Below are 25,637 nucleotides of genomic sequence, written 5' to 3' on the forward strand. Positions count from 1 at the left end.
GTCCCTAGGCAGAACATATACTAAAATTGGAACGATACAGAGAAGATTAGCATGGCCCTGCGAAAGGATGACACGCAAAATCGTGAAGCGTTCCATATTTCTTAAAAAAAAAAAACGTTTTGCAGTACTATTAAGCTAAATATTTTCATAGTAACTTACAATCAGAAAAACTTAAAATAAGCAACCCTATGCTCACAGACAATTTCGAAATTCGAAAACAGACGTTTTAATCAACCACTGGGACAATGTGGCTGGACATCGCATTGGAATAACTTTAAGCAACCCCCACCTAGAACTATAATCTGATTGGTCGGTCGGTGGAATGGTATGCAAAGCGAAAATATGCTTCCCAGAAAATATTTTTTGCCTTCATGCTTTTTAACTCCTCAAGAAAAGTATTTTTGACTATACTTGTACGCTGATACCTTCCGCGGGCCGTAGCGATACAGCGTGGCGGGCCGCATGCAGCCCACGGGCCGCCATTTGGTGACCCCTGGGCTACATGAAGAATAAACACCGCAAGCAACGCCCTGGACCCGAAAATGATCTGCGTATTGCATTGTCCCACAAGGTTTCATGTTTCGAACAGATAGGCTAATTGCTAAGAAGAGGCAGGAGAATAGTCAAGAATCTTGATCAACGCCATTATGTTCTCAGTTTGTGTTATTTCTTTATTTATTCGCTTTTTGTGTGATTGCGTTGTTGAAGGCTGCCCCTTTTCCTATTCGTTAATCATAGCCTTAGGCTATAGGTTGGTGAGCTGCTTTTCTGCGTTGTTTTCGTACGTATTTTGAATTTATTTCTCAGAACCAGGGGCGCAGGAAGCGGGGGGCGGATGCCCCCGTGCCCTCAATTTTTCTGTGGATGGGGGGCAGGGGGGCAATGGTGCTCTTTTAAGGTCATGTAAACTAGTGCACCTTTTGCAATAGCATATAACAATTTCAGCTATTAGCTTTCAACCTAATTATATAATCTTTCATTTCTGCCTCAAAATAATATTCACGACACAAAATCCTGTATCACAGTAGGTAATTAGCTATCATCATAACATAGCATGATGCCCTCACGTGCCATTGTTCTTTGTATACTGGACACTTGTATCATTACTCGATGATGAGCTGATGGATGAGCATTGAGCATTATTGCTATATCTTATCTTAAAACTTTTTAAAAAATTTGGCCTTTCAGCAACAAAAGTGCGCAATTTTTTATAATCCTGGCCCCTCAGTCAAAAATCGTTCCGGCGCCCCTGCTCAGAACCACTCCGCTTCAAAACAGGGGGTGCGAGATTGGCTTCATCAATCCCATGGGGTGTGGGGTGATAAACGAATCGGGAAGCCCTGCTCTACAAGCACCGTATTAAAGCACAACTAATTTTTAAATGTTATAATTTATCAAACATGTTGAAAATTCGGCAACCTTTGAACCTTCACGGCCACTTTGAAAAGGTTTTGCTGACCCTTCGAAGGTCCACAGTCCCTGGTTGAGAATATACAGTATTGGCCTATAGTCTATGGTCTATGATTGGCCTATAATATTGCAGTAGGCTAATGCGTTTCTTTCATTTTTTCATGAGGGAATGAGTTTCAATAGAGCTATGTAAATGTTTATCTGAAAACATCATGACATTTTGTAATAAAAATCTGGAAATCAGGAAACAGAAACCGGAGTAGGCCTATTAAAAATCATTTCCTTTCAGTCATAGGTTTCTTCTCCGATTTCGCAGCTTTATCAGAGAAGTGAGAAACAAATCGAACATGCAATCAATTAAGTTTAATTTCATGAATTGTAGGCTACATTGATAGGAATATGACAGATCAAACAATATCTGAAATTTTCCAATAATTTAAGTCTGATTTAGTGTAAGTAACAACTTTGATTTCAAGATTATTTCAGATATAGGCTAGTATAGCTAACTTGTCACACAAACTGCTTATCAAGTCATTAATCCTTGCTACTTTGCTGATAGCAAACTTTTTGTGAAGTGATGCATCTAATTGTATATACAGTAGGCCTAATTGTGTTTAAAGCAGGCATAACATTATAAATGATTGCATCATTAAGCGACTGGTAAAATATATATATTGAAGAAATAATAATTGTGACAGATCATTGTTACAGACCATATTTTTAACTGAATTAACCACTGATCTCAAATCGAAAATTAGAAATCATCACTAATCTTAACAAACAACAACACCGGCTGCATATCAATACTGTACAGCATAAGTATGGTAATAACCTTAACATTAATGACATAGTCTCCTGATGATACACTATAACACTTTGAAAAGGACACAATTCGTAGTAAACTATGACAAGTTATGATATCACAAAAGCAAAACACCAAAAGCGTTCTCTCAAACAATGAAAACTCTTACTTCATAATGTTCAATTCGTTATTACATCATAAATACAATTTTAGAGACAATCAACACTGCAGAGTTTTTGCATGAAGAACAAAATGTATCATTATCTTGAAATCTTGACGTGATAGCGAAATTCTGGTTTGAGATTCGAGCTCAACGCACCAGACTTACTTGGAAATGAGGGTTAGTTTGTTTTGGAAAACATTTTTGTCGACCAGTTGGGATGATTAGGTTTTAATAAAATCAGTGCAAGTGTTAAAAGATTGTAAAGTACACATGCTGATCCTGGCTAAAGAAGATGAAAAATACTATTTTAGAATCACGATAAGAATTCCATGCTCGCATTCAATCAGATTGATTCGCAAAGATTATTACAGAAACAGCTTTCAAGTAAAAAGCACAATATTTGTAATCAAATTTAAGTCTGATTAAATCTCCTATATTATTTCATTCTGACTCATAATGTTAGCTTTTTGAACACAAAATCGCTGCTTTAAAAAGTAGTTGTTTCATGAAGTGGCTTGAAAATCATCTGGCAGAAGAAAAGCTGTTCTAGAGGTTGGAGTTTGCAATGTAATCTTTCATTGTTGTGTAACAAAGCTCAAACGATTTCTGAAAACAAAGGTAAAATAAGCAAGCAATAGCATCTATATCAGTGGTTCTTAACCTTTTTTTCCCCAGCGCCCCTTTTCAGAGATTTCCATAGTCTGGCGCCCACTATAATATAAGGGCTGTAGCCTACTAATGACATTTTCTTCCAAGACTGTAAGGCTAGCCTACAGCCAGTAGTAATTAGTTATTAGTTAGTAAGAAAAAACTAGTTTAAGCCGATGTTAGTTTTAATACTAAAAAATCAGCACAGATGTGCCTTAAGGCTCTTAACTTAAAAGTCTTAAGGCACATTTCTGTTGATTTTTTAGTAGTTAGTAAGAGTTACACTAATAACCATTATTGAATGACTATTATTATGACCAGTCCTTATGGTTTGCTTGCACTGCCTGCCCGCTGTCCCTGCCAAAAGCTGACCACAAAATGCCATTTACTTACTGCAAGGAAAGGGAAACAATGCCCATTATCAACAACAAAGGCCATGCACAACACCATCCGACGTCCACGCTTGTCGGATGGTGTTGTGCATTGTGCTGTATAGGCCAACATAGAATGCTCTGAGAGAGAATCACTACTTCCCTTGTTAAACACAATCTCTATACTGTATATAGCTCCTCATCCTCGGTGGATTCTCGTACCCCCAGCAGAACTACTAAAGCAAATTTGCAGTGAGAAAAATATCGTTACACCTTCTGAATGTAGCGCCCCCTATAACGCCCCCTGAATATTTCCGCCCTCCTAAAAGTTAACAGCGCCCACTAGGGGGCGGTAGCGCCCAGGTTAAGAACCACTGATCTATATAAAAAGTTGACACTTATTGTTTGATTTTATCGCTAAACGCAACAATGTTCTTGTAAAATTATAAGCTATACTGTAGTAGTCTACGTACAATAAAACTCTGAGATTGTCTGCAGCAAATTTTACTCTAATTTGATTACAACATTTGAGGTGTATTGTTTTAAAGGTGCCAAGCATTGAGTTTTAGAAAGCCCTTCCCAATAAAAACATAATTCTTTACGTAATCACTACACTACGTAAACAATCACTAAGCATTGCATAGTTATTAGACGACATTGTTACTCACCACAGAAGATACAAGCCCTGGTCTCATGTCTTTCAAGTCCTTGACTGCTCGAAAGACGTCGACCTTCTGTTCTACATTCCACCTCTCGATGAGGTTCAACAAAGCACAAAACACCCCAGTCTGTTTTAAGCCGTCACTGAAACATTTAAAAGTAAGCAATGTTCAAATGAACTAAAATATTGCAATGATGTATAATGGTCAAAAATGCAGCTTACTGGTACGTTCGTTTAGAAGTCATCTATCACGTGGAATTAGGTGCAAGTAATCTAGCCTGGAAAGATCGCTCATACGCCATCATCATCAGGTGCAAGTAGCCTATATGTCAGTGGTTCTCAAACTTTTTCACCTTGTGGCACATTAGATAAAATATAAAACGCACGCGGCACACTTACAAAAGAAGAAAAGTTGCTTTAAAAAAAATTATTTTCACGTGTCAATGCGATGGATGTGCTTGTTTATGCCAATGTAAGCTTCGACTGAAACGAGGTTGCGTTGTTGACAAACATAGGCTATACCCGAATTTCATCGTCAATTTCAAGCAGTCTCTCTCGTTTACAGCTTTTAATTTCAGTCAAAACAGAAAAGCCATGTTCACATAGCCATGAAGATGCAAATGGCAATATAATTTTGATTGCTTTTGCACGGATCATGAAATAGAGTTTGGAAGCAGACAGCCAAAACGTATCCAAGTTTTTTGTGGAAACAGCGTTTGAAAAATTGGGTCGTTTCGTAAATTAATGAGCTGTTCTTCTTCTGCAGAAAGATTGCTTGATTCATTGCTTCCAAATGGTGGGAAGTAATGTTAGCAATAGCTAACATAGCAGCCCAATAGTGACGTGGCAATTACCCTGCTGTATCGGCAATGCCATAATTGGTTTCATTGTCACATGTGCTTATTTATCATCTATTAAAGGAGTTAAAGCGCTTTTATGTCGCATGCTTGTCTGAATGGCTTATTTTAAATATTTATACAGTTCTTTTCCAAAATTTCAAAAAGATTTGCGGCACACTTGAGAATCTGTGGCGGCACACTAGTGTGCCGCGGCACACAGTTTGAGAATCACTGCTATATGTGAACAAATTGTTCGTAAGTGGTTAGAAATGAATTTTTTAAGTGCGGTATTTTGCCTTTAACAGCGAGAGCGAGAAATTACTGGCAGTATTTCATGAATAATAATCATTGATGTTAGTTATGCTAATGATGTGCCAAGTAGGCCTAAGTTTTCTCATCATTCTAACAAAAATCTTATCCAGCTATGATGCTGGTGGAACTCCATATAATCTGTAGGCTTATTAGATTACAAACATCTGCTGCCCTATTAGAACATGGTAGAACGTAAGTTGGATGCTAGTTGCTAAGGTGACCAAGAAATTAGCCCAATCTGTAGCCACACTGGGCTTTATGAGGACGCCCCACTCTAGTAGTGAAATATTTCGCAGAGAAAGATATGCTAGAAATGTGAAATTTCTTGACTTTTAGTTTTTATTCTTTGCGAATTTTCTAAACCTAACCTGGTCATTTTTCTACCTTCTTGCCCTGCACAAAAAGCATTTCGTCTTAGGTGGATAGAGATTTTCGAGCAACGCTAGTTACGTATAATTTATGTTAATGTTAGTGCAATATAAATGTTATAGTGCAATTACTTTGAAATGTTAAAACGCCTAAAAATGACTTATATTTATGAGAAAAAGTAATTTTCTGTTTAGTTTAGCATTACTTTATGATATAATTCATAAATTCATATTTTGAAGCTATTTTCGGGAAATTAGAATAGAAACCGACTTTCTGACGTTTTTTCACCTCAAACAATTTATTTCAATAAATTTGTTGGGTAAAAATTTAATTTCTATACGTACAATACACATGACTATTATTTTGTAAAATATTTTGGCTTTGTGATTTTCATAGCTCCCGTTATTAGCGATTAATTAGCACGGGGTTATGATAGCCCGTGACGCACTCTCCGCGTACGAAAACAGCTTGTATTAAAATAGGGTTAAGACATTTTTTCAGTCGCAGTATGTTGCCTTATAGTAATTTTTAACTTGTGCTAAAACTTTTGTTTATTGAGTGCTGTGACGTTGAAGATCTAGTTGGTGACGAAACAGATGTAGACAAACGTCGCATAGTAGGTTATAGAGAATATACGTGATAAAACTTCAAGTAAAAATACATGATAGATGTCACATGACTAACCTGCAGTGGACCAGCATGTTTCCTTTAGCCAGATCGTTGCTAAGCATCTTTGCATCATTGATGACGTGGAGAATATCTTCACTGCTAGGTGGCTCGTTAAAGTTTGACCAGTTTTCGTAATGAATTTGTGTTACTCTCATCTAGATGAACAAATGACAAGTGTAATAGACTGTGTGTTTGGTTGCAAACTTCGTGTAGTAGTTCTGGTACATTTCATTAGAATTAGATTAATTTAAACGAGATAGTTGTTCAAGCAAAATAGATTAATTTATGAAATGTAGCCTATTGATGTAATCTTTACTGCATTTCTTTTTTCACATTTTCCGTTTTTGTTGAACTGTTACTTTCTGGGTGCAAGATGGTTGAAATGCCTGGTCAATTTTATCAAAATAAAGAGCCCAAAATTTATGGATGGTCATTTATTAATATAGATACTAAAGTATTGGTTAAACGTTTCGAAAATTAAACTGTTCTTATCATCAGTGCTACAAATATAAGTAATCCCTGATGTCACCAAGTTAACTTACTTACCCGGCGTTTTTTAAATTTCAAACAAAAATGCTATCAAAATTAGTGGTAGCCTAGGCCAAACCTTGTGTGTTCAAAATTTTATCAAAATCTGAAGTTGCACAAAATAATTAAAACCATTTTGTGTTTGCAATAATCTTATCTTGCAATGACGGTTTTAAATGTACTTTCAAAATTTAATCTAATGGTAAATTATACATACCTAGGTAGATAAAGTCCTGTAAGCATCTCATACTAAAATAAACTTAAAGAAAACTTAAAGTACCTTTATAAAATCTGCCATATACAGATGCTTGGCTATAAGAAACTTATCCGAAATTTAATAAAATAGCTTACCGTAACATTATTCTTCGACACATCAAACCGTCGCACTTTGCAATGACTCCAAGCTTCATCTTCGTCTACAAGCTTGACATTGATGGTTCCAAATGATAGTTCAGAACCGACGTTTCCATTCGGCCAATAACAGCAACACATTTCCTAAAGCAAAATTGTTTACAGTATAGCATCAAAAACTTTTTTTTTCATTTCTAAAAGCATCTTAGCTAAATTTGTTTTATCAAAATCCTCCCTAATGCTGTTTTGACAGTGCTATGGCTGCATAGCCGACACTGCTCAGGAACAAGTGGTTGTGTCTTTGGCATGACACTTAAAAGCATGCAGTCGATTGCGGAGTGGTGCCCTTCGACTACAACCCTTGATTTATATCATGGTAATGAACAGTACGCTGAGAAGTGCCGACGTCCATTATTAGGGCTTCTGAGGGTCTGCTGAACTGAACATGCGCATCATTGCGGAAACTAAACGTTTGTTAGGCAGTGATGTCAACGGTAACGTAGCCTACATCACGCAGCAGTGATGTAAGTCAATTTGTTTTTTTCAACAAAATGGAATATTTTTGTGTGATATCTGTGGTGTTCATTCGATGAGTGAAAAAGTAAAAGTGGAAAAAACAAATTTTGTTCAATTAATCAAACCTTAACATTTCGTTTGAGATTTTTATTTGTGCTTCTCAGTTGAATTATTTCCGTTGTCATATAACGTACTAATGGCACGTTTTTTCTTATTGGCAATTACTGCATATGCTGCTGCGGATACGTTATCATCCTTTGCATTTCTTAGCATCTGTCAGTTCTATCTTAAAACGTGTTTTGGAGGGTTCCTTGACTTTAGCAAACACTGGGACTAAGTTGTACACGTATTTAAAAAAATGTTATTGCACTCCGACCCATGACTATTTGAGTCTCCTACATGTCAGCAGTTGTGAACATAGCAAGCGACAACTGAGCTAGCAGTATTTGAGCAAGAACTCGGCATGTCACAAGTCAGCAAATTCAGTTTAAAAAGCGATGACCAAGCAAGTCCGACTTGAGCACGTAAATCTTATTTTAATTTACTTGGCGGTAGCTGAAATATACAGTAGTTGCTGAGCTATCACATGCCGAATGGTCCGACCACCGGCTATTTACGTTCTGTTAGCCAAGGCCTACCTCATTTTTTGACGATTTGTGGTGTGTAGCCTACTGTTTCTTGAATGTGTATGTACCATCGGTAATTGCAAATGTTCACGAAGCATGGGAGAGACATTAAAACTTGTGGTTTTGGACCACTAAAGCATGCCGGGCCTGGGTTTAAAAGTACCCGCTAAACTCTGGTCAACGCTACTGGCTGCTCGCGTTTCTCTTTTTTCACCATGTTAAGAACTCGCATCCACATTTTCAGCTTTGTACAAACTTTGCTGCTGCTGTGCTTGAAACAAATTGTTCCAATAAATTGCTTCTTTGCAGAGTTGAAAAAAGAACCAAAAAAAAAAAAGAAAAAAGAGTAAAAAAAAAAGAAAAAAGAGTAGAGTTGAAAAAGAACCAAGAAATTTATTACGAAAATATTAGACTAGACTTACCAAATTTTTGGAAGCTAAAATAATTTAGGTACAATAAAACAATATTTTACGTAAAGTGTAGGTCGAATTCTCAAACATAGAAACATCATTTTGCATTAAAACTGCTGTATTGAAATATTGTTACTCCTAGTGTAATTATTCAAATACCTGGCCACGTTCTTCCAGTGGAGTAAGCATAACAATCATCTTTACATCACATTCCACAATGACTCTCCAGAAGTTTAACACTGTATTCGGCATTGGTCCTTGAGATGCAATCACTTTCTCAAAGCAGAGATATTTCTACCAAAGACGAAACCAAGTATAAATGGCAGGTGATGAAGTATCGTAGACTATCTTTACCTGCGCCAGTTTTTACAAAAATTTTGACCATTTTAGCTTTCTGATTTGTTGAGATGAAAAAACAATTTCCAAAAGTTAAGATATTACTCAGGCCATGCGCATACGGTTTACAATCGTTTTTCCGGGTGAAGATTACGCATATAATTATTATATTGTACTACAGTAGTAGAATTATGAAAAAAAGATTTTGAAGTCTGTTTTTAAATGCTGTTGATGCACAACAGAGTAGAGCTTTATACATTCATTTCGATGATATTGCAATTTGTTTTGTGCGCGTTACGGGCTACTTGTTCACTTTTCTTTCTTCGGTCTCAGTTTTCAACGAATTGCAAAATGAAGAGAAACAATAATTGTGCACTTTTGTTTTATTAATTCAGTTTCTTCTCTCTCGTGATAAGCAAAAAAATGAATAACCGTCCTGTAACTCAACCCACTCAAAACTGATCATTTTTCCCAACCTAGTCAAAAAATGAAACGTGTAACTTACAAAAAATGTGAGATCATCTGAAGGCAAGCGCGAGACTAATTTAGTTTCTCGCGCGGGCTTGCGGTGATCGAAGCCAAACGTCACACCAGCCCTCCCCCAGATGAACCATGTGATGTTCCAAACAAAAATGGTGAATCGACAAAACATATGTGATGTACACAAAAAATAATGCAATATATAAGAAATCGACATTTGAGAATGATTTTTCAACAACACAGAGATCAAAAGAAGCTTCAGAGGGACGCTTTCGTGTGGATTCATATTCAAAAGTAAGGGAACAACAAACTGATTTTAAGAGGATTTATTTAAAACAAACTAGTTGATTGAAGTAATATTTTCTTGATTATAAATAGAATGAATAAAGATGGAATGTTTCGTTGTTATCGGAGTTTACCAGACAAATTGATCCACCAACTAAGAACGGCTATGCAACTTTCCTGCAGAAAGAGAAAATATTATTCAAGATAACATACAAATAGATTAGGGTTTGTATCTTGACGGCGGTACAACCACGCGGCCAGCACGCGTTTGCACAAAAGTCTGCCAACTATCCTCTTCCAGAGAGCCTGGGATTGTTTGAGCATTGTTGCCGTCCTGCCCGTTGCTGACATTCCGTTCTGGTTCATCTGGTGGTTTATAAAAAACTTTCAGTCTGTCGACAGAAACTGATTTTTCTTTGCCGTTCATCGAAAGTATAAAATACTTTTCATTGCGCTTGATTACTTCGTATGGTCCGCTGAATCGGGGACGTAGTGGGACCTGTTGGTGGTCGTTTCTAACTATCACATACTTGCAAGTCCAGAGGTTTTTGTCCACATATGAAGTTTTTGTTCACATATTTCCTCCGCTTCTACAGGAAATACGGCTTTGAGCGAATCCATAGCTAAAAACGAACGAAGAACCCTTCAAGCTCGTCTTAGTCACTTGGAGGAGAAAATGGAAACTCTTCTAAACCAACATTCACCTTCTAATAAGCCTTCAACCTCTGAATGCCAATCACCTCATCATAGATATTCGGACTCAAGCAATTTTCGCCCACCTAGATTTAACCAGCACAACCATCCTCAGTCACGAGGAAGGCAAAATCTTAATCAATTATGTTTTTATCATCAGAGATTCGGCAATAGAGCATTCCGATGCACAGCACCATGCGAATGGCGTCCAAGAGCATATAACCAGGGAAACGGATGGAATCCACGTCAATAGTGGCGGATGTGGAGAATCAAGACAGAAGCCCACTTCCTCATGTTCGAGATCAACGTACCGGAACTCTATTTCTTATCGACACGGGTGCTGAAATTTTAGTGGTGAAACCGAGTAAAACTGAGCGGAAGTATAAAATCACTGATCGTACTTTGGCGGCTGCCAATGGTTCCCCCATCGCAACCTACGGGTACCGTTCCATGACAATAGAGATCGGTACTACTAAACCATTGAAATGGATTTTTATGATTGCAGATGTGTCCCATAATATTATTGGCGTGGATTTTTTGGCTCACTTTTCCTTATCGCTGGACTTCGATCGAAAATGCTTGAGAGATCAAGAGCAACAGTGTTTCGGATATCTGGTGGAAAAGATGATATGCAACATTCAAGCTCCACGACCATTTGTTCCACAAAACAACTTTATGAAGATTTTGGCTAAGTACCCTGATCTAACCAGACCTCCAAACCGCAAAGACCCACTGAAGCATAGAATTAAGCATAAAATAGTGATTAGTGGGTACCCCTGTTCTGCTCGACCACGCCCTCTGACTCCAGATCAGAAGGTTGCGTGTTCACATCACGTCGGGGTCACCAATGTGCGCGTTACGGGCTACTTGTTCACTTTTCTTTCTTCGGTCTCAGTTTTCAACGAATTGCAAAATGAAGAGAAACAATAATTGTGCACTTTTGTTTTATTAATTCAGTTTCTTCTCTCTCGTGATAAGCAAAAAAATGAATAACCGTCCTGTAACTCAACCCACTCAAAACTGATCATTTTTCCCAACCTAGTCAAAAAATGAAACGTGTAACTTACAAAAAATGTGAGATCATCTGAAGGCAAGCGCGAGAATAATTTAGTTTCTCGCGCGGGCTTGCGGTGATCGAAGCCAAACGTCACAGTTTCAGAGTTTTCATTTGGAAAAACGTTGATAACGTTTATACAACATCATATTCACTAAATGTGAGCCTTTAAAACTGCTCAACAACCAGTGGTGCAAGCAGGGTTGCTGGATAGCCACTGCCGCTTCGTTTCAAAATTTTTCTTCACAATTAAACTATAAATAAGCGGTGTGGTTAGTTTTTGTAGAAAAGCACTTAAAAACTTAAAAATCTTACCAGATGAATATTAAAGACTGCCGTGGCAAAACTTTTTAACTCATTTATGCGCAGTTTGCGGCATTTCATTGATTTGTACTAAGACTGAGATCGCCAAGCTGTTGAGCCATTTGCGATTGAGTTGGTTGTCACAATCAAGGTGCAAATGCCTCGCGATGGCTTGCTTTGTATCTTCAACGAATGTGCTATTTTCATTATGGAATTCTGGTGCGTTGTGTTATTATCGGTTATGACCTGAAGTAACCTCTGATTGAGAAATTTGTATTATGTAACGTATTTCTAGAATCATCTGTAAGCATGCAAATCTAGAAGGTTCTGTTGTTTTTCATGATTTCTGAGCGTCGTTTGTCATGACGTCATAAGGTTGTTTATCAGTAAATGTCCGATTGCGAAATCGTTATTATGTAAGAATCTTCTTGCGAACGTGACCTTCTAGAGACTTCTGTTGTTTACCTTTTAAATGCTACGTGACCGAACGATGGTTCTTTATGATGTAACCTTCTCGACGTTATTGGACTGAACAGCCAACTATAAATAGTGGTGTAGTTTGTATTTCTGATTATTCTGAGATTCTGAGTATTATGGTGATTATTATGAGTTGATTATGAGAGTTGTGCTATGAGTTGTGGGTTGGTAGTTGATGCAGAAATTAAAGTTATTTGAGAAGCCGTTCGTTAAAGTTCTTCAAGAAGTCAGATTATCATTTCGCTAGTAGAATTATTCGACATTTAATTGACTGCTTTTCGGTTGACCCATTAAACTACGTCATTGAATCTTTCCAAGTCTTTTTCCTGGTAAGAGATAGAAAGAAATCGTGACATTCTGGGGGCTCGTCCGGGATTAACCGAAAAAGAAAAACCGAAGAATACCGAAAGATTTATTGAAAGAATAATAAATTAATGTCAAGATGGCGGATACTGTCAAACATGAGATGATTGAAGACTTAGGGAGCATGGCTGAACGATTGGGGCTGACTGGTAATGAGAAGTCTCAGTTTGTGATGGAAGAGTATCACAAGATAATGGACCAAAAAGCTCAGCGAGAAGCTGACGAAAGAGAAGATAGAAGAGCTGCTCGTGAAATAAGGAAAGCAGAACTTGAAGCTGAAGAAAAACGAGCACAGCGTGAAGCTGAAGCTGCACAACTTGAAGCTGAGGAAAAGCGAGCACAACTTGAAGCTGAAGCAAAGGAGAAGCGGGCGCAGCGCGAAGCTGAAGAAAAACAAGCTCAACGAGAAGCTGAAGAGAAACAAGCGCAGCGCGAAGCAGAAGCTGAAGAAAGAAGAGCGCAATATGAATTGGAAAAGTTAAAACTTGAATTAGAAAGACAAAAGCTGGACATTGGTGAGCGATCTAATTCTACTAATGATAATGCTCGAGATGTTATTGTGGCGCAAGTTAGACGCCCAGATTTGCCATCATTTGTTGAAGAAAAAGATGAGTTGGATAGTTATTTGTTAAGATTTGAAAGATATGCTACAATAGCCAAATTAGAGAAGTCGACGTGGGCTACCCAGCTAAGCATGTTATTATCGGGACAAGCTCTTGATGTATATTCAAGACTTTCGCAAGAAGAAGCCATGAACTACGACAGATTGAAGTTAGCTCTGTTAAAGCGATACAATTTTACCGAGCATGGATACCGTCAAAGATTCCGTGAGGCAAAGCCTGAAAAACACGAAAGCCCAGGTCAATTTATTGAACGTTTAAGAAACCTTTTGTTAAAATGGTTTGAGCTTTCGGGGGCCGATCAATCATTGGACGGATTGGCAAACCTTATAGTTAAGGAACAATTCACAGATTCATGTTCAAAAGATCTGTCTGTTTATTTAATGGAGAGAAGTCCAAAGAATCTAGAAGAAATAGCCAGTGTGGCAGAACAGTACTTAGTTGCTCATGATGAGAAGTTGTCGACGGAAGAAACGTTGTCATGCGATAATGACGAGGAGCAAACAAATAATTCTAAAGGAGGTGCTGTTCCAAGAGAAGTACGTTGTTTTAATTGTAATGGCTTAGGTCATAAGTCTGTTAACTGCCGGAGAAAGACTAATAGAAATCATCAGGAATCGAGGAAGTGGTGCAATCGTTGCAATAGGCAAGGACACGAAGCGAAGGAATGCAAGGACAAGCCGTTCTCCCGATCCAATCAGTCTGGAAAAGATAAAGACACAGAGGACGTTTATCGATGCGGTTGTGCATTAATGATTCCTGAACCCAAGCTTGACGAGGAGAAACCGGATGAAGATGCTTGCGGAAAAATAATACCTGAAGATCACCTGCCAGTAGTGGATGGAAAAGTTGGAAACAAAAAGGTAAAAGTTTTACGTGATTCTGGTTCTACTGGTATAATAGTGAGGAGAGATTTGGTTAAAGACAGTCAGTTAACGGGAAAAACTGGCCATGTGATAAAGATTAATAACACTTCAATTCAAGGACCGTTAGCGATGATAGACATCGAAACTCCATATTGTAGTGGGACTGTGAAAGCGTTATGTTTACAAAACTCTTTAGTTGATCTTATAATCGGAAATGTTATTGAGAGAAATTCTGAAGTTACTTGTTATTCTTGTGGCAAGAATGGTCACTTTGCTCGAGATTGTTCTGCAGATAATCAGCAACGATCTCACGATGACGGATATTACGAGCGCGATGAACCGAGGAGAAGAGGCAGGCGACGACCATTTGGAGTTTGCTATAGATGCGGTAGACGCGGACACTTCGCCAGGGAGTGCGTTGCTGACGGCGGACATTCGGAAAATAGACGTTGCCGTGACAACCACTGCTACCGATGTGGGGAGATTGGACACATAGCCAGGAGCTGCCCTTTTGATGAAAAGGCTTGCTATAATTGTCATAAAGAAGGTCATCTCGCCAAGGACTGTCCGGAGAGGAGATGTTTCCGATGTAGGAAGATGGGTCATCTCGCTCGCCGATGCACTGAAGATGTTGAGGACGTTGGAGACTTTCGCAGAAAACGTGATTATTGTTTTGAGAAAAGCTATCGTTGGTAGATCATGCAACGATAGAACTGATTATTGAGTAATTAATTGTTTTATGGTGTGTTTTGTATTGATTGTGTTGTTATATTGTTTGCAACAATATTCTAAGGGGGGGCGTATGTCACAATCAAGGTGCAAATGCCTCGCGATGGCTTGCTTTGTATCTTCAACGAATGTGCTATTTTCATTATGGAATTCTGGTGCGTTGTGTTATTATCGGTTATGACCTGAAGTAACCTCTGATTGAGAAATTTGTATTATGTAACGTATTTCTAGAATCATCTGTAAGCATGCAAATCTAGAAGGTTCTGTTGTTTTTCATGATTTCTGAGCGTCGTTTGTCATGACGTCATAAGGTTGTTTATCAGTAAATGTCCGATTACGAAATCGTTATTATGTAAGAATCTTCTTGCGAACGTGACCTTCTAGAGACTTCTGTTGTTTACCTTTTAAATGCTACGTGACCGAACGATGGTTCTTTATGATGTAACCTTCTCGAAGTTATTGGACTGAACAGCCAACTATAAATAGTGGTGTAGTTTGTATTTCTGATTATTCTGAGATTCTGAGTATTATGGTGATTATTATGAGTTGATTATGAGAGTTGTGCTATGAGTTGTGGGTTGGTAGTTGATGCAGAAATTAATAGTTATTTGAGAAGCCGTTCGTTAAAGTTCTTCAAGAAGTCAGATTATCATTTCGCTAGTAGAATTATTCGACATTTAATTGACTGCTTTTCGGTTGACCCATTAAACTACGTCATTGAATCTTTCCAAGTCTTTTTCCTGGTAAGAGATAGAAAGAAATCGTGACATTGGTTATAAACAATTGGTTTTCAAGTTTAGTCAACTGTGATGAATTTGCAAACAAAACGATAAACTTGACCAATTTATAGAAATTTTAAAGCAATATTAAGATAACTTTCATTCTTTTTTTTTTTTTAAATAAGAATGTAATAGTCAACATAGGCTGTTTGCTTTGGAAAACGCTCAAAGAAACACATATCTGCAGTGGATGCTGGATGCACCGCTATTTAAAAACAAACACATTTTTATAATAATAATTAAAGTGCAACAAGACAGACAGATAGAGAGATATATGTTTGTTGGCTGTTGCAAAAAAGATGTACGATAAATCAAAATACATTGTACCGTAAAACTGTTGAAAAGATTTCAATTAAAAAAAAGAAAATGATAATAGCATCACAGCAGCGGAAGGCTGCGAAGTGAGCATTCAAGGTCTTCAAGTTAAGCAGCCACCCCTAAACTCATCAATGATGATTAATTATAATTGGCTATTTGAAACAAATAAATAAATAACAAGTATGCCAAAGTGCCAGGATTGCGATTCTATAGAGGCTGCAAGTCGGAAGAATAAGATTTCCACCTTTAATCGATTAAGCCAAGTTACTTCGGACTGCTTTCTTTTCCTTTCTGGTAAATAACTAAAAGCCAACGAATGCCATTTGAAGTATGATATTTTGTTTTATTGGTAAGAAATTCATCAACTGTAGAAAAGCTAACCCACCAAGCTCACCTTAACATAGGAAGCGTTCACATAAGGAGTGTTTTCATCATCTGCATCTGTGGTGAGAACCACCCGTGCATGGTCATCTGCAACAAAAAGTGTCGGTTAGAATGCGTTATAAACTCACTGATTAAAAAGCGTTTTTGTAGATAAATATCGTAATTTTGCACAAATAGATTACTTACCAAACTCACGTATGACCAATATATTTAGTTGGTCTACTCATGGCCACCTGGAGAGGTGGCCATGGTCTACTGTTAGTAAAATGACGCAGTACGTAGTAGTACAATCGTCTGAATATTTCTTGTAAAATAAAACTTATTACGCAATTAAAATCATCTGCGTTGAATCCACCCTTCCAAAGCTTACATGGGACATTAGAAGCACTTTGATTCTGATCCTTGCTGCTATACTGAGATCCAAAACTTCGTGCTGCCTTCAGTGGTGGAATGCAATCCAACATGGCAAATTGTTCAGCACTCCTTAAAGTTGTTTTTGTAAACGTTATTTACAATTTAATCTACTGTACTACATGACATTCATCTAACTTTTGTAAGCTACTATCCCATGCATCGACAAAAATCGAAAAAAAAGAAACGCATGAGAAATGAGAATGAAACGGCAAGGCAGAGGAGAGGCAAAGTCACATGACGCTTAATTGCCTGAGAAAAATCACAAATCAATGACATTTGTTTTGCTTTGCCGTTTCATTCTTATGCATTTCTTCTTTCCACCAGCTCAGTGGCCGAGTGGTTTCGCCTTCGGCTCTGGTGCTGGTAGATCTGAGATCGATTCCAGGTCGGGTCAAACCGAAGACTTTAAACACGGTACCGATTGTGTTCTATCCTGCATAGCGCGGTGAGAATAAGTCGGGTAATAATGTGATAACATCGTAAACCTGATATAAATTAAAAATGAGCCCTGTCGCTAAAAGACCCTAGCTGTTGTAGAGCGACAATAAATAAAACCATAACATTATTATTATTATTTCTTCTTTCGATTTTTGTGTATGCAGATCAGATCTGTAATTTCAATTTATGAAGAACATCAGTCAATTGGTTACTTGAAAAGGGCTAACATGAATATGACCGAAAGTGTTCGTAATTTTTAGTTTATTTTCATGTTATTGTGTTATATGCCGTCTGTTGTAAGGTTTTATTTGTCCATGGTTAAAAAAATCACCTCTCTACCAAAATTGTACTTAAAAAATTGTATTAAAAATGACAAAACCGTTGACTGCACTGAAGCAATGAACTGCTTTAGCTAAATATATAAAGTAAACTGTTAAACAACATCTAAATGGTTCACATAGCCTAACAGATTTACTCACGTTGCTTCAATGTTGTTCAAGATATCGTTAAACTCTTCCGCGTTGTAATCTGTTCTTCCAAACAAATGTATCTCCACCATAACTTTGTGAAGAAACATGTATTGGTTCTGAAATAAGTGAATTAAAAAGTTATCAATCGGTATCCGGACAAAATAAACTTTTCAACCTTAAAATTAATTGTTCAAAAAAAATGTGGGTCATGGTTTACATAAGGGTTGTCTGCAACTATTTTTATATCCAACTTTAAACCAGAAACTGTAGAAAAAACAACCATTTATTCAAAACGCTTTGCTATCGTATGTTGATCACTTATACTGTAGAGCAGGGGCGGGCAACTTCTCCAGTCGCCGGGCCTGATATAGGAAAATGAAGTACTTGGCGGGCCGGATTCATTAATCGCGTATTTATCTACCTACTGTAGACAAGGAATAAATCGTATTTAATGTAATGTAAACTTTAAGTTTAAAGCATAGAGACTAAAAGCAGGATTTAATGAATTTATTAACAATTAACTTAATGTATTTCAAAAGCTGCTGAAGTCAATGAGACATCTGTGGTCGATCAAAGTTGTCAACAAGTTTTTTGAACTCTGGCTGCATGTCGGACGTAGAAACCCTCAGTAAAGACTGCTCGTGAACATCAGTGAGATTGGATCGCAGCTTTGTCTTGTTGATATTGAAGGTCAAAAATGTTATGTAGACCAGAACAGAACAAGTAGGCCTAGTTTCATGGCCATCTTTCTCAGGTTGGAAAACTTGGACTCATTCAGTAACGCATAAAATTTGTCAATGCTTTTAGATTGGAATATCTCCTTCTGGGTAGACACTTCAACAATCGGAAAACTTAACTCTGCCAATCTCGGTAACCGACCGTGCGTCAAAAGCCTACAAATAGGCCTATGTGAAACTACTAGGAATAACCAATCAAGGCTTTGTCAGTCCGAGGATAAACATACAAAAACCAACCAACCAAATCAATCAATTCCAGTTGTAGAGCTTGAGACTGAAGGAGATTCTTACTAGAGATAAAGAAAAATGATGGAAAAGCACGTTTATAACGGAACATAACATGCTTGTCCTTTGACTAAAAACCGAAAACAAAGAACTATAAAGAATAACTAATACAGTAGTTACTATTATTTGACGTAGTAAGCAAGTAGTGGAGGATTGCGGCAAAGTGTGGTCGCGGGCCATATTACCATGCAAAGACCGGAATCTGTCTGCGGGCCGCTCAAAATCTCGTCGCGGGCCAGGTCCGGCTCGCTGGCCGTATGTTGCCCGCCCCTGCTGTAGGGTAAACCTAACTCAATTTCCCGCAAAAGGAACATGTGTAATCGTGTGACAATTGTGTAAAAAAAATAAGTTGTCATTCCAGTACCGTATCTAAAGTACCTTAACTTGATCAACGATGTGTCATTGTGAGAGATAAGTAAAAGGTTCTTACGAAGTGCAAGTATGTTTGAAAGTACTCACATTTGTCTGCACCATGTTAAAACGGTTCCGTCTCATGTTTTTCACAGTTTCAAAAACATTTATAGAGTAGCCAGACTTCATTTCTCGAATGAGATAGTCCATTCCAATGAATGTTCCTGTTCGTCCCGCTCCAGCGCTGAAAACATGATCAATGAGCAAGTACTCAGTTACAGTACACGGAACTAAGTAAATTACTTTCTGATTATCTCAGAAGATTTTGTTGTATATGTGTATGGAATCTATTTGACAACACAGGTAAGCGGAACTATTTTTCGACTACTCAATTATTATATTACTTTGCTAAAACTTTAACTATGGCCACAGTTTCACAAATTTATGAGAGCAAAATAACACACGAGTATAAAAGCTAACTGAGATTGACGAGTTTACTAAAATAATGGTGAATTAGATGAACTAAATTTACACATCAGGTAGGAATTCTCTCGGAACCGACAAACGTAAGCAAGTTAAGCGCATTGACCGATACGACAAAGACGAATTGAACAATTTCTAGTGCATTATAAAACGCCAACTTACGAATAAACCAAGAAAACCTGGGACTAAAGGTTGTTAATGGAGTTTCTATAGCATCTCATAAATTAACCAGCAACAATAAAATTAAGAACTCTCAAACTGTTCGGCCATATTAAAAGATCAAAATACAGAAACAGCAAATTCTGCATGGAAGGTAAAGTTAACAGAAAGAGAAAAAGAGGCAGACCACCAAGTCGATGGCATGACAGCATCCAGGCATGGCCCGAATTCAATTCGACTGCACTTGACGAGCTGGCTAAAAACCGTGACTCATGGAAACAGATAACCCATGTTGAGGTGCAATCTGCTGCAAGTGGAGATGGTGATTGAAGATATATTGAAAGAATTGCATTGTTAGATAACAGCCATTGCTTGCGCCTTGTAATTTTTATCGTAATGACAAGGGGTAACCGTTAAAAAATACCAAGTACAGTACCTGCAATGAACAACAACTACACCACTATTGACTTCTTCGTATTTCCGCAAGACGTCGGCATGGAGTCTTATAATTCCGGTTGTCATCATGGGAACACCATGATCAGGCCATTCTGTGTATTGAAACTGTGTGATGATCAGTCCTTTCCCCTTTAAAACATTATCTGAGTTAACCGTTTTGTTTTCGTAATCATAAACATAAAAGTCTAGAGAAATGTCAATCAGTTAAAAACCTTTGTTTCATTTTTCAAAGTCATTTCGAATGTTCTGATGACGTAGCAACCCTTTACACTTTCCTCTACAGAAGCGATTGTGAAGTCATTGGTTTCCATAGTTGAATCTTTATCTGGCCAATACTTTTCGCACTTTTTCTGGAAAATATGAGCAAGTAGAGAGAATATATTTTTGAATTACTTTTAGTCATTTACAGGAATGAAAATAAATCTTCTCAAGCTTTCAGTTCACACTGCCAGGTAGTTTACATCTTCGCATCTTCGTATCATAAAGCTTTGGTAAAGAGTTTGCTTTGTTGAACCATAGACAGAAAAAACAAAGTAACTTTAACGGGTTTCACTGATTTTATTGCACAAAAAAACATTAACACAAAACAATAAATACAATTACTGTAATACTACAAAAAGTGCTCAATGCCAAGCAAAAAGCCAAGTAAAGCGAATTAAATATAAGTAATACTCTCTAAACCCTTGACAGTCTGTTTCACCCTAAAATGAGGATCATCGGATTCTATTTGAAAAAGGACATTCTGATGATCCTTCTTTTGGGGTGAAACAGGCTGTCAAGGGTTTATAGAGTAATAACTATATTTGATTTAACATAATTAAAATAAACTCTTACGTTTTCGACACGTACTTGTGTTGTAGATTTAAAGCAATTCCTGATGAGGAAACAAGTATGGGTCGAAAACATTTGAGATTTAATTTTAATTATGTAATATTATTTTTTGTAATAAAATATGTTAAACCCGTTAAAGTTACTTTGTTTGGTCTGTCTATCTTCACATCAAATAGAATATTTGAAAGACATGTTGAATATTTTAGTACATGATTTAAATAAACATATAAAATAATCTATTTAAATCAACACAAGGAAATAGTAGATTCAAGGAAATAGTATCCATTGTTTTAATGCGCTAGGCTATTGTGTAATTGTTCGAAGCTGCCAATTTGATCAAACAAATAAACACATGTTGAAATGCTGTACTAACCTTTCCGTTTTCCACAACCTTAGCCAACATCACGATGACTTGGCATTTTTTCTGCCATATCATGACCCAGAATGCTTCCACAGTGCTCTTGAGTGGTCCTTGTGTTGCTATGAAAACGTCAGGGTTGTTCTTGCTCTGCAACCATGAAATAACATTATTTTGCTATGTGCAATTCATTAAGGATTTTAGAACAAAATGTATAAAAACCTAAATAAAAATAAATCAAGCGATACTATGACCAGACGACAAATTTGAAGAATTGATGTAAACACAAATAAAGAGTTTGTTTGAAGACGTGAAAGTGAGCGAGATTTCATAAGCTTAAAAACAATGAAAGAATTTAAGTTAAAGTTTTGTACTTAACTTAATGAAGTTTTAAAAACAACAATCCAAAGATGACATAGCTAGAGGGTTACAAAAGAGACACTTGTCTCTGCGTATCACGAAAACTTGCAACGCACTCTTAGCTTAAGTATGTGGCATTGTACTGTAATACTTAGTTTAAGCCGTCATGTTCTAAAATTTAAAGTATATGATAAAACATTATGCTTTTTGGCTCTTACATTGTCAATAGGATGATAAAAATTTAATTGTCTCCGCACTTCTAATTTTATGAAAACCTTTGACTAAAACATAGGGTAGATGTTTTTGAAATGAAAAGTAGGCCTGTCACAATTTAATTCCAAATTGGCAACCCAAATAAAACTAATAAACACTTCCCGGTGTGTGCTTATTTCAGCTGGTGCAAATGAAAGCCTTTTCGTAATCAAAATTGAGGAAAACAAAGTATGACATATTTTTATTTTTCAGAGCTAAGACGAAGCCATCCAACATTGACTACATCCACATTGTGACAAAAAAAAGCAAATTAACAGCTATTCTTAAAAGAAAAAAAATGGTTCTCCCATTGTCTGCAGTTAATAATGTCGTTTTAGACATTTCTGTGAGCAAATAAAAAAGAGGTAAAAATCATGCAATTTTTGCTTTGTGTGGAGCTACATTTATTTGAGAGGTTACTGATTTTTGTTATTCACTTGTTGATTTAAACAGTCATTTGTCTACCAAATACAAAAAAGAGGACAAACTGGCAAGACAAAAGTAAATTCAAATACATTAACAGCTTAGAGCTTATTCAACATTTCTTCTACAATCAATTACATAAATCAATCAGCTCACTTGAATATGCGATGCGTTGATGTAAGAGAGTTCTTTCGAATTCCCTTGTCCGCATTCCATCTTTACTCTGGAATGGTCAACTGAAACGAAATGGATGTTGGAATATTATTTTTTAATTACACCTTCCCAGTTCACTTCATACTTTCGATAAAAAATTACTAAAATCTTTAATTTACATATTTGAATATATTATTCAACACCCTTCTTCCTTTTTTCTGAAAACTTTTAACCATTAAATAAAACATCTTACCTGTGATGAAAGTAATACGCTTACTTTGTTAGTTGTCTGCAAACTACTCATGGATACAATATGGCAGGTTTTGTGTACGTTACGTACAAGGATGTTAAAAGGGGGGGGGGGGTCTTTAGCAAAAATCTACCACGGGAATATACTTGTACTTCCATAGAAAATGCGTTGTCTAGTGGAACAATTTTTCATATTTATTTGCATGTTTCTCTTTGATCGTATATTGCGACCATAATAAATACACAATAATCATACACAATAATCATTACACAATAATCATGTATTAATGATATATTGTGTATAATGTGGTGGTTTATATTTTATAGATTTGATCTACAATGCATGCGCGAACACCATAAATATTTTTACACGAAAAAATGGAAAATTTGTTCAAGCTAAAAATCATGGATTTTTTAAAATGATTAATTTAAACTTAAAGTAAGGAAGATTTTAGGAATTTTCTAAAAAAGTTAATCAAAAAATCTTAGAAACAATTGTTTCGTTTGAAAATCTTGATTGAAGTTAAATCTAGAATTTTTGGGGAAACAACAAAGTAAAATAATCACTTTAATAAAATAAAATTTTACACTTACACACAATTTAATGTTGAAAGATTTACTACAAAAAGCATAAAAATTCAATTTTTTGTGGGTTAAACATGCAGATTGCAATTAAGTACGGATTAATTCGCAGTGTTAAGTACGTACATGGCAAGATGTTCTTGTATCTGTTTAGTTTCTTGTGTTTATCTAAAGCAGCAAATTCCTTTGGCAGTTTTAGTTGTGCTGAAAACTCCTTTATTGCCTTGAAAGTAAAGGTTTGTTGAAAGTACGATCACTTATTTTTGGTTGCTTACCAAATACAATGAAGAATGGTTTTCATACAAATAATCGCTTAGACTTGTACATCATAGATTGATTTGATCTTTATCAATGTACTGAGAAATCGTTTTTTAACTGCTTACTTTTGACAGTTTCGCATACTTATAGAGGCCTTGAACCACTGACGCAGGGCCGGTCACCGAGATTGACAAAGTAGAGTTACCGATAGTTGTTGAAGTGTTGTTGCCTGGGAAGTATTCTATCTACTACTGTAGTTAATGGAGAGCTGTCCTGAAATGCGATTCTCAAATGCACAACTACCCAGGGCCACACCAGCGCCACTTGATCTTGAATTGGGTGCGTAGCCACTGAGCTAACCGGGCGAACAATAAAACAAGAAATTGTAGTTAATACATCTATGTGCAACATTACATGCTTCATAAACGTAAAGATATGAAAGCTAAACTTTTTATATTAAAATGTGTGCTAGAGCTAGGTAGTATTATCAAGTGTCACGACTTATCTATTGCAGTAAAAATGACTCAACCAAAACTTTATAAAACATATTTTGTAGTAATGTGATTTAAATATTTTTGCAAATACAGTTTCAGTAAAATTTTCAATTAAAAGGATTCCACATGATATGATTGTAAGATTTAAGTAACGTTAATTCACGATTGATTGATAAGCAATTGGTCCCATTCTAGAAACACAAAATTTATGCAGACCAGATCAAGCAATACTGTAGTTCAACTACTTAAGCTTATGACTTGAGTGAAACTGGCCAGTTAAGATGGTCCAATGTGATGAAAAACTCACCAAAAATTGATCTCTTAGCACTGTGCTATCAGATTCAATTAAATGAAGATACGTCGAGTGAAAATTTTCCAGCAAAATTTCTGCATCATTATCTGGATCAATGGCCGTGTTTTTGTATGTTGCTTTCATCACAATATCTGTTGTACAATTTTAATCCATTTTAGCAAAATGATATCAAAAGTTAAATAAAAATATAGAAACTATTTCTTGTAAGTTACGCAATAAGACTAGCATAGTAACTGAACAGTTCATAAATATATCGTTATTCAGCGTCAGAAACAATAATCTATTTTGATAAAATTCTTACCTTGATTTGGAGTCATGGCTACTTCAATTGTCTCATTAGAGACTCTCTTCTTTCTACTGCAAAATTGTTTAATTGAAAAGCTTCCTAAAGTTTTGCTGGAATATTGATTTCTCATAAAAAACGTTTTAAAAAGAATCTGTGATATGGATCAAATTAAGTTATATTCTATCGTCTGCTGCCAAGATCCACGTGCTGTAAAATCAAATTTCAAAAATTTTTTTGAAAATTTTTCTCCATTTCAAAAAATAAGTTTCGAAGAGCACATGAAGAGATTTAACATGGAGGAAAGAATATTTGTCCAGGGAAAGAGAGGAAAGGGTCTTCTCAAAACAACATGGCTCGATGTGATGAATGACAGCGGGGAGTGACAGTGACGAATGACAGCGGAATGGGCATGGATAGGCTGAGGGAGGTTGTGAGTATTCGGGAGGTGTTGAAAGAGAAGATTTGTAGAGTGACCGAGAGTCGAAATCGACTGAATGGATCATGATGATGATGTCTGTAAGACTACAACAGATCCAATTTGCTGAAATTACTTGTCGGCACACCTGACCCATAGTCAAAACTACTAATCAATAGTTGACCTTTACAATACTTGCTGAATTGACACAAAGCGTTCATGCACCAGTATCACAGAAAGCATATCTTCCACTTACCGATGACGAAACACCAACACGAAGATTACGATCAACAGAAACAATAGAGACGCGGGAGCTGCTATCCAAAATGCAGAAACGACTGACAAAAAAACATTAGAACTTAAAATAATTACATGCTTTTCTAAAATACAAAAGCGATTACAATTTGTTTTGTCAGATGGCATCAAAAAGATGGCTAAAGCACAATCAAAAAAGTTTAAGCTACAGTTGATGACGTAACGAAGACGACTGATACTAGAATAAAATCAA

The 25,637-nt window shown here is 36.6% G+C and overlaps 2 protein-coding genes and 1 non-coding gene across 3 annotated transcripts; 1 reads left to right on the forward strand and 2 right to left on the reverse strand.

Annotated features, from left to right (window-relative positions):
• On the forward strand, positions 1-102 carry LOC145771436 (U6 spliceosomal RNA). Its single transcript, XR_014289226.1, has one exon. It is a non-coding gene; the product is annotated as a U6 spliceosomal RNA (small nuclear RNA).
• Positions 103-1,764: 1,662 nt separating this feature from the next.
• Positions 1,765-20,461, reverse strand: LOC145770525 (receptor-type tyrosine-protein phosphatase alpha-like). Its single transcript, XM_082582197.1, has 11 exons — positions 20,368-20,461; positions 20,136-20,284; positions 19,166-19,301; positions 17,694-17,800; positions 16,733-16,845; positions 16,373-16,449; positions 8,835-8,969; positions 7,124-7,267; positions 6,260-6,399; positions 4,063-4,198; positions 1,765-2,981 (listed from the first exon to the last, which is right to left on the reverse strand). The coding sequence occupies exons 1-11, from the start codon at positions 20,389-20,391 to the stop codon at positions 2,922-2,924; spliced, it is 1,221 nt and encodes a 406-aa protein (XP_082438323.1). The 5' UTR covers positions 20,392-20,461; the 3' UTR covers positions 1,765-2,921.
• A 349-nt stretch (positions 20,462-20,810) lies between these two features.
• LOC145770867 (tyrosine-protein phosphatase non-receptor type 6-like) lies at positions 20,811-25,421 on the reverse strand. Its single transcript, XM_082582610.1, has 7 exons — positions 25,386-25,421; positions 24,730-24,785; positions 24,423-24,559; positions 23,490-23,586; positions 22,536-22,615; positions 21,360-21,494; positions 20,811-20,927 (listed from the first exon to the last, which is right to left on the reverse strand). Exons 2-7 carry the CDS (start codon positions 24,743-24,745, stop codon positions 20,811-20,813), a joined length of 582 nt encoding a protein of 193 aa, XP_082438736.1. The 5' UTR covers positions 24,746-24,785; positions 25,386-25,421.
• Between the last annotated feature and the right edge of the window lie 216 nt (positions 25,422-25,637).

The sequence above is a fragment of the Aplidium turbinatum genome, chromosome 5 (genome assembly GCF_918807975.1).
Source record: "Aplidium turbinatum chromosome 5, kaAplTurb1.1, whole genome shotgun sequence".
NCBI classification, from domain to species: Eukaryota; Metazoa; Chordata; class Ascidiacea; order Aplousobranchia; family Polyclinidae; genus Aplidium; species Aplidium turbinatum.

Coding starts and splice junctions, on each gene's coding strand:
- LOC145770525 (XM_082582197.1), bottom strand. CDS start 20,391: ATGACTTTGAAAAATGAAACAAAG. Junction 17,801..19,165: donor TTAACATGGTGCAGACAAAT/GTGAGTACTTTC, acceptor CACTTATTTCAG/AACCAATACATGTTTCTTCA. Junction 2,982..4,062: donor CAGGGCTTGTATCTTCTGTG/GTGAGTAACAAT, acceptor CTTTGTTTTCAG/AAATCGTTTGAGCTTTGTTA.
- LOC145770867 (XM_082582610.1), bottom strand. Junction 23,587..24,422: donor TGCTAAGAGATCAATTTTTG/GTGAGTTTTTCA, acceptor TTTACTTTCAAG/GCAATAAAGGAGTTTTCAGC. Junction 20,928..21,359: donor AGGTTGTGGAAAACGGAAAG/GTTAGTACAGCA, acceptor AACCCTTGACAG/CCTGTTTCACCCCAAAAGAA.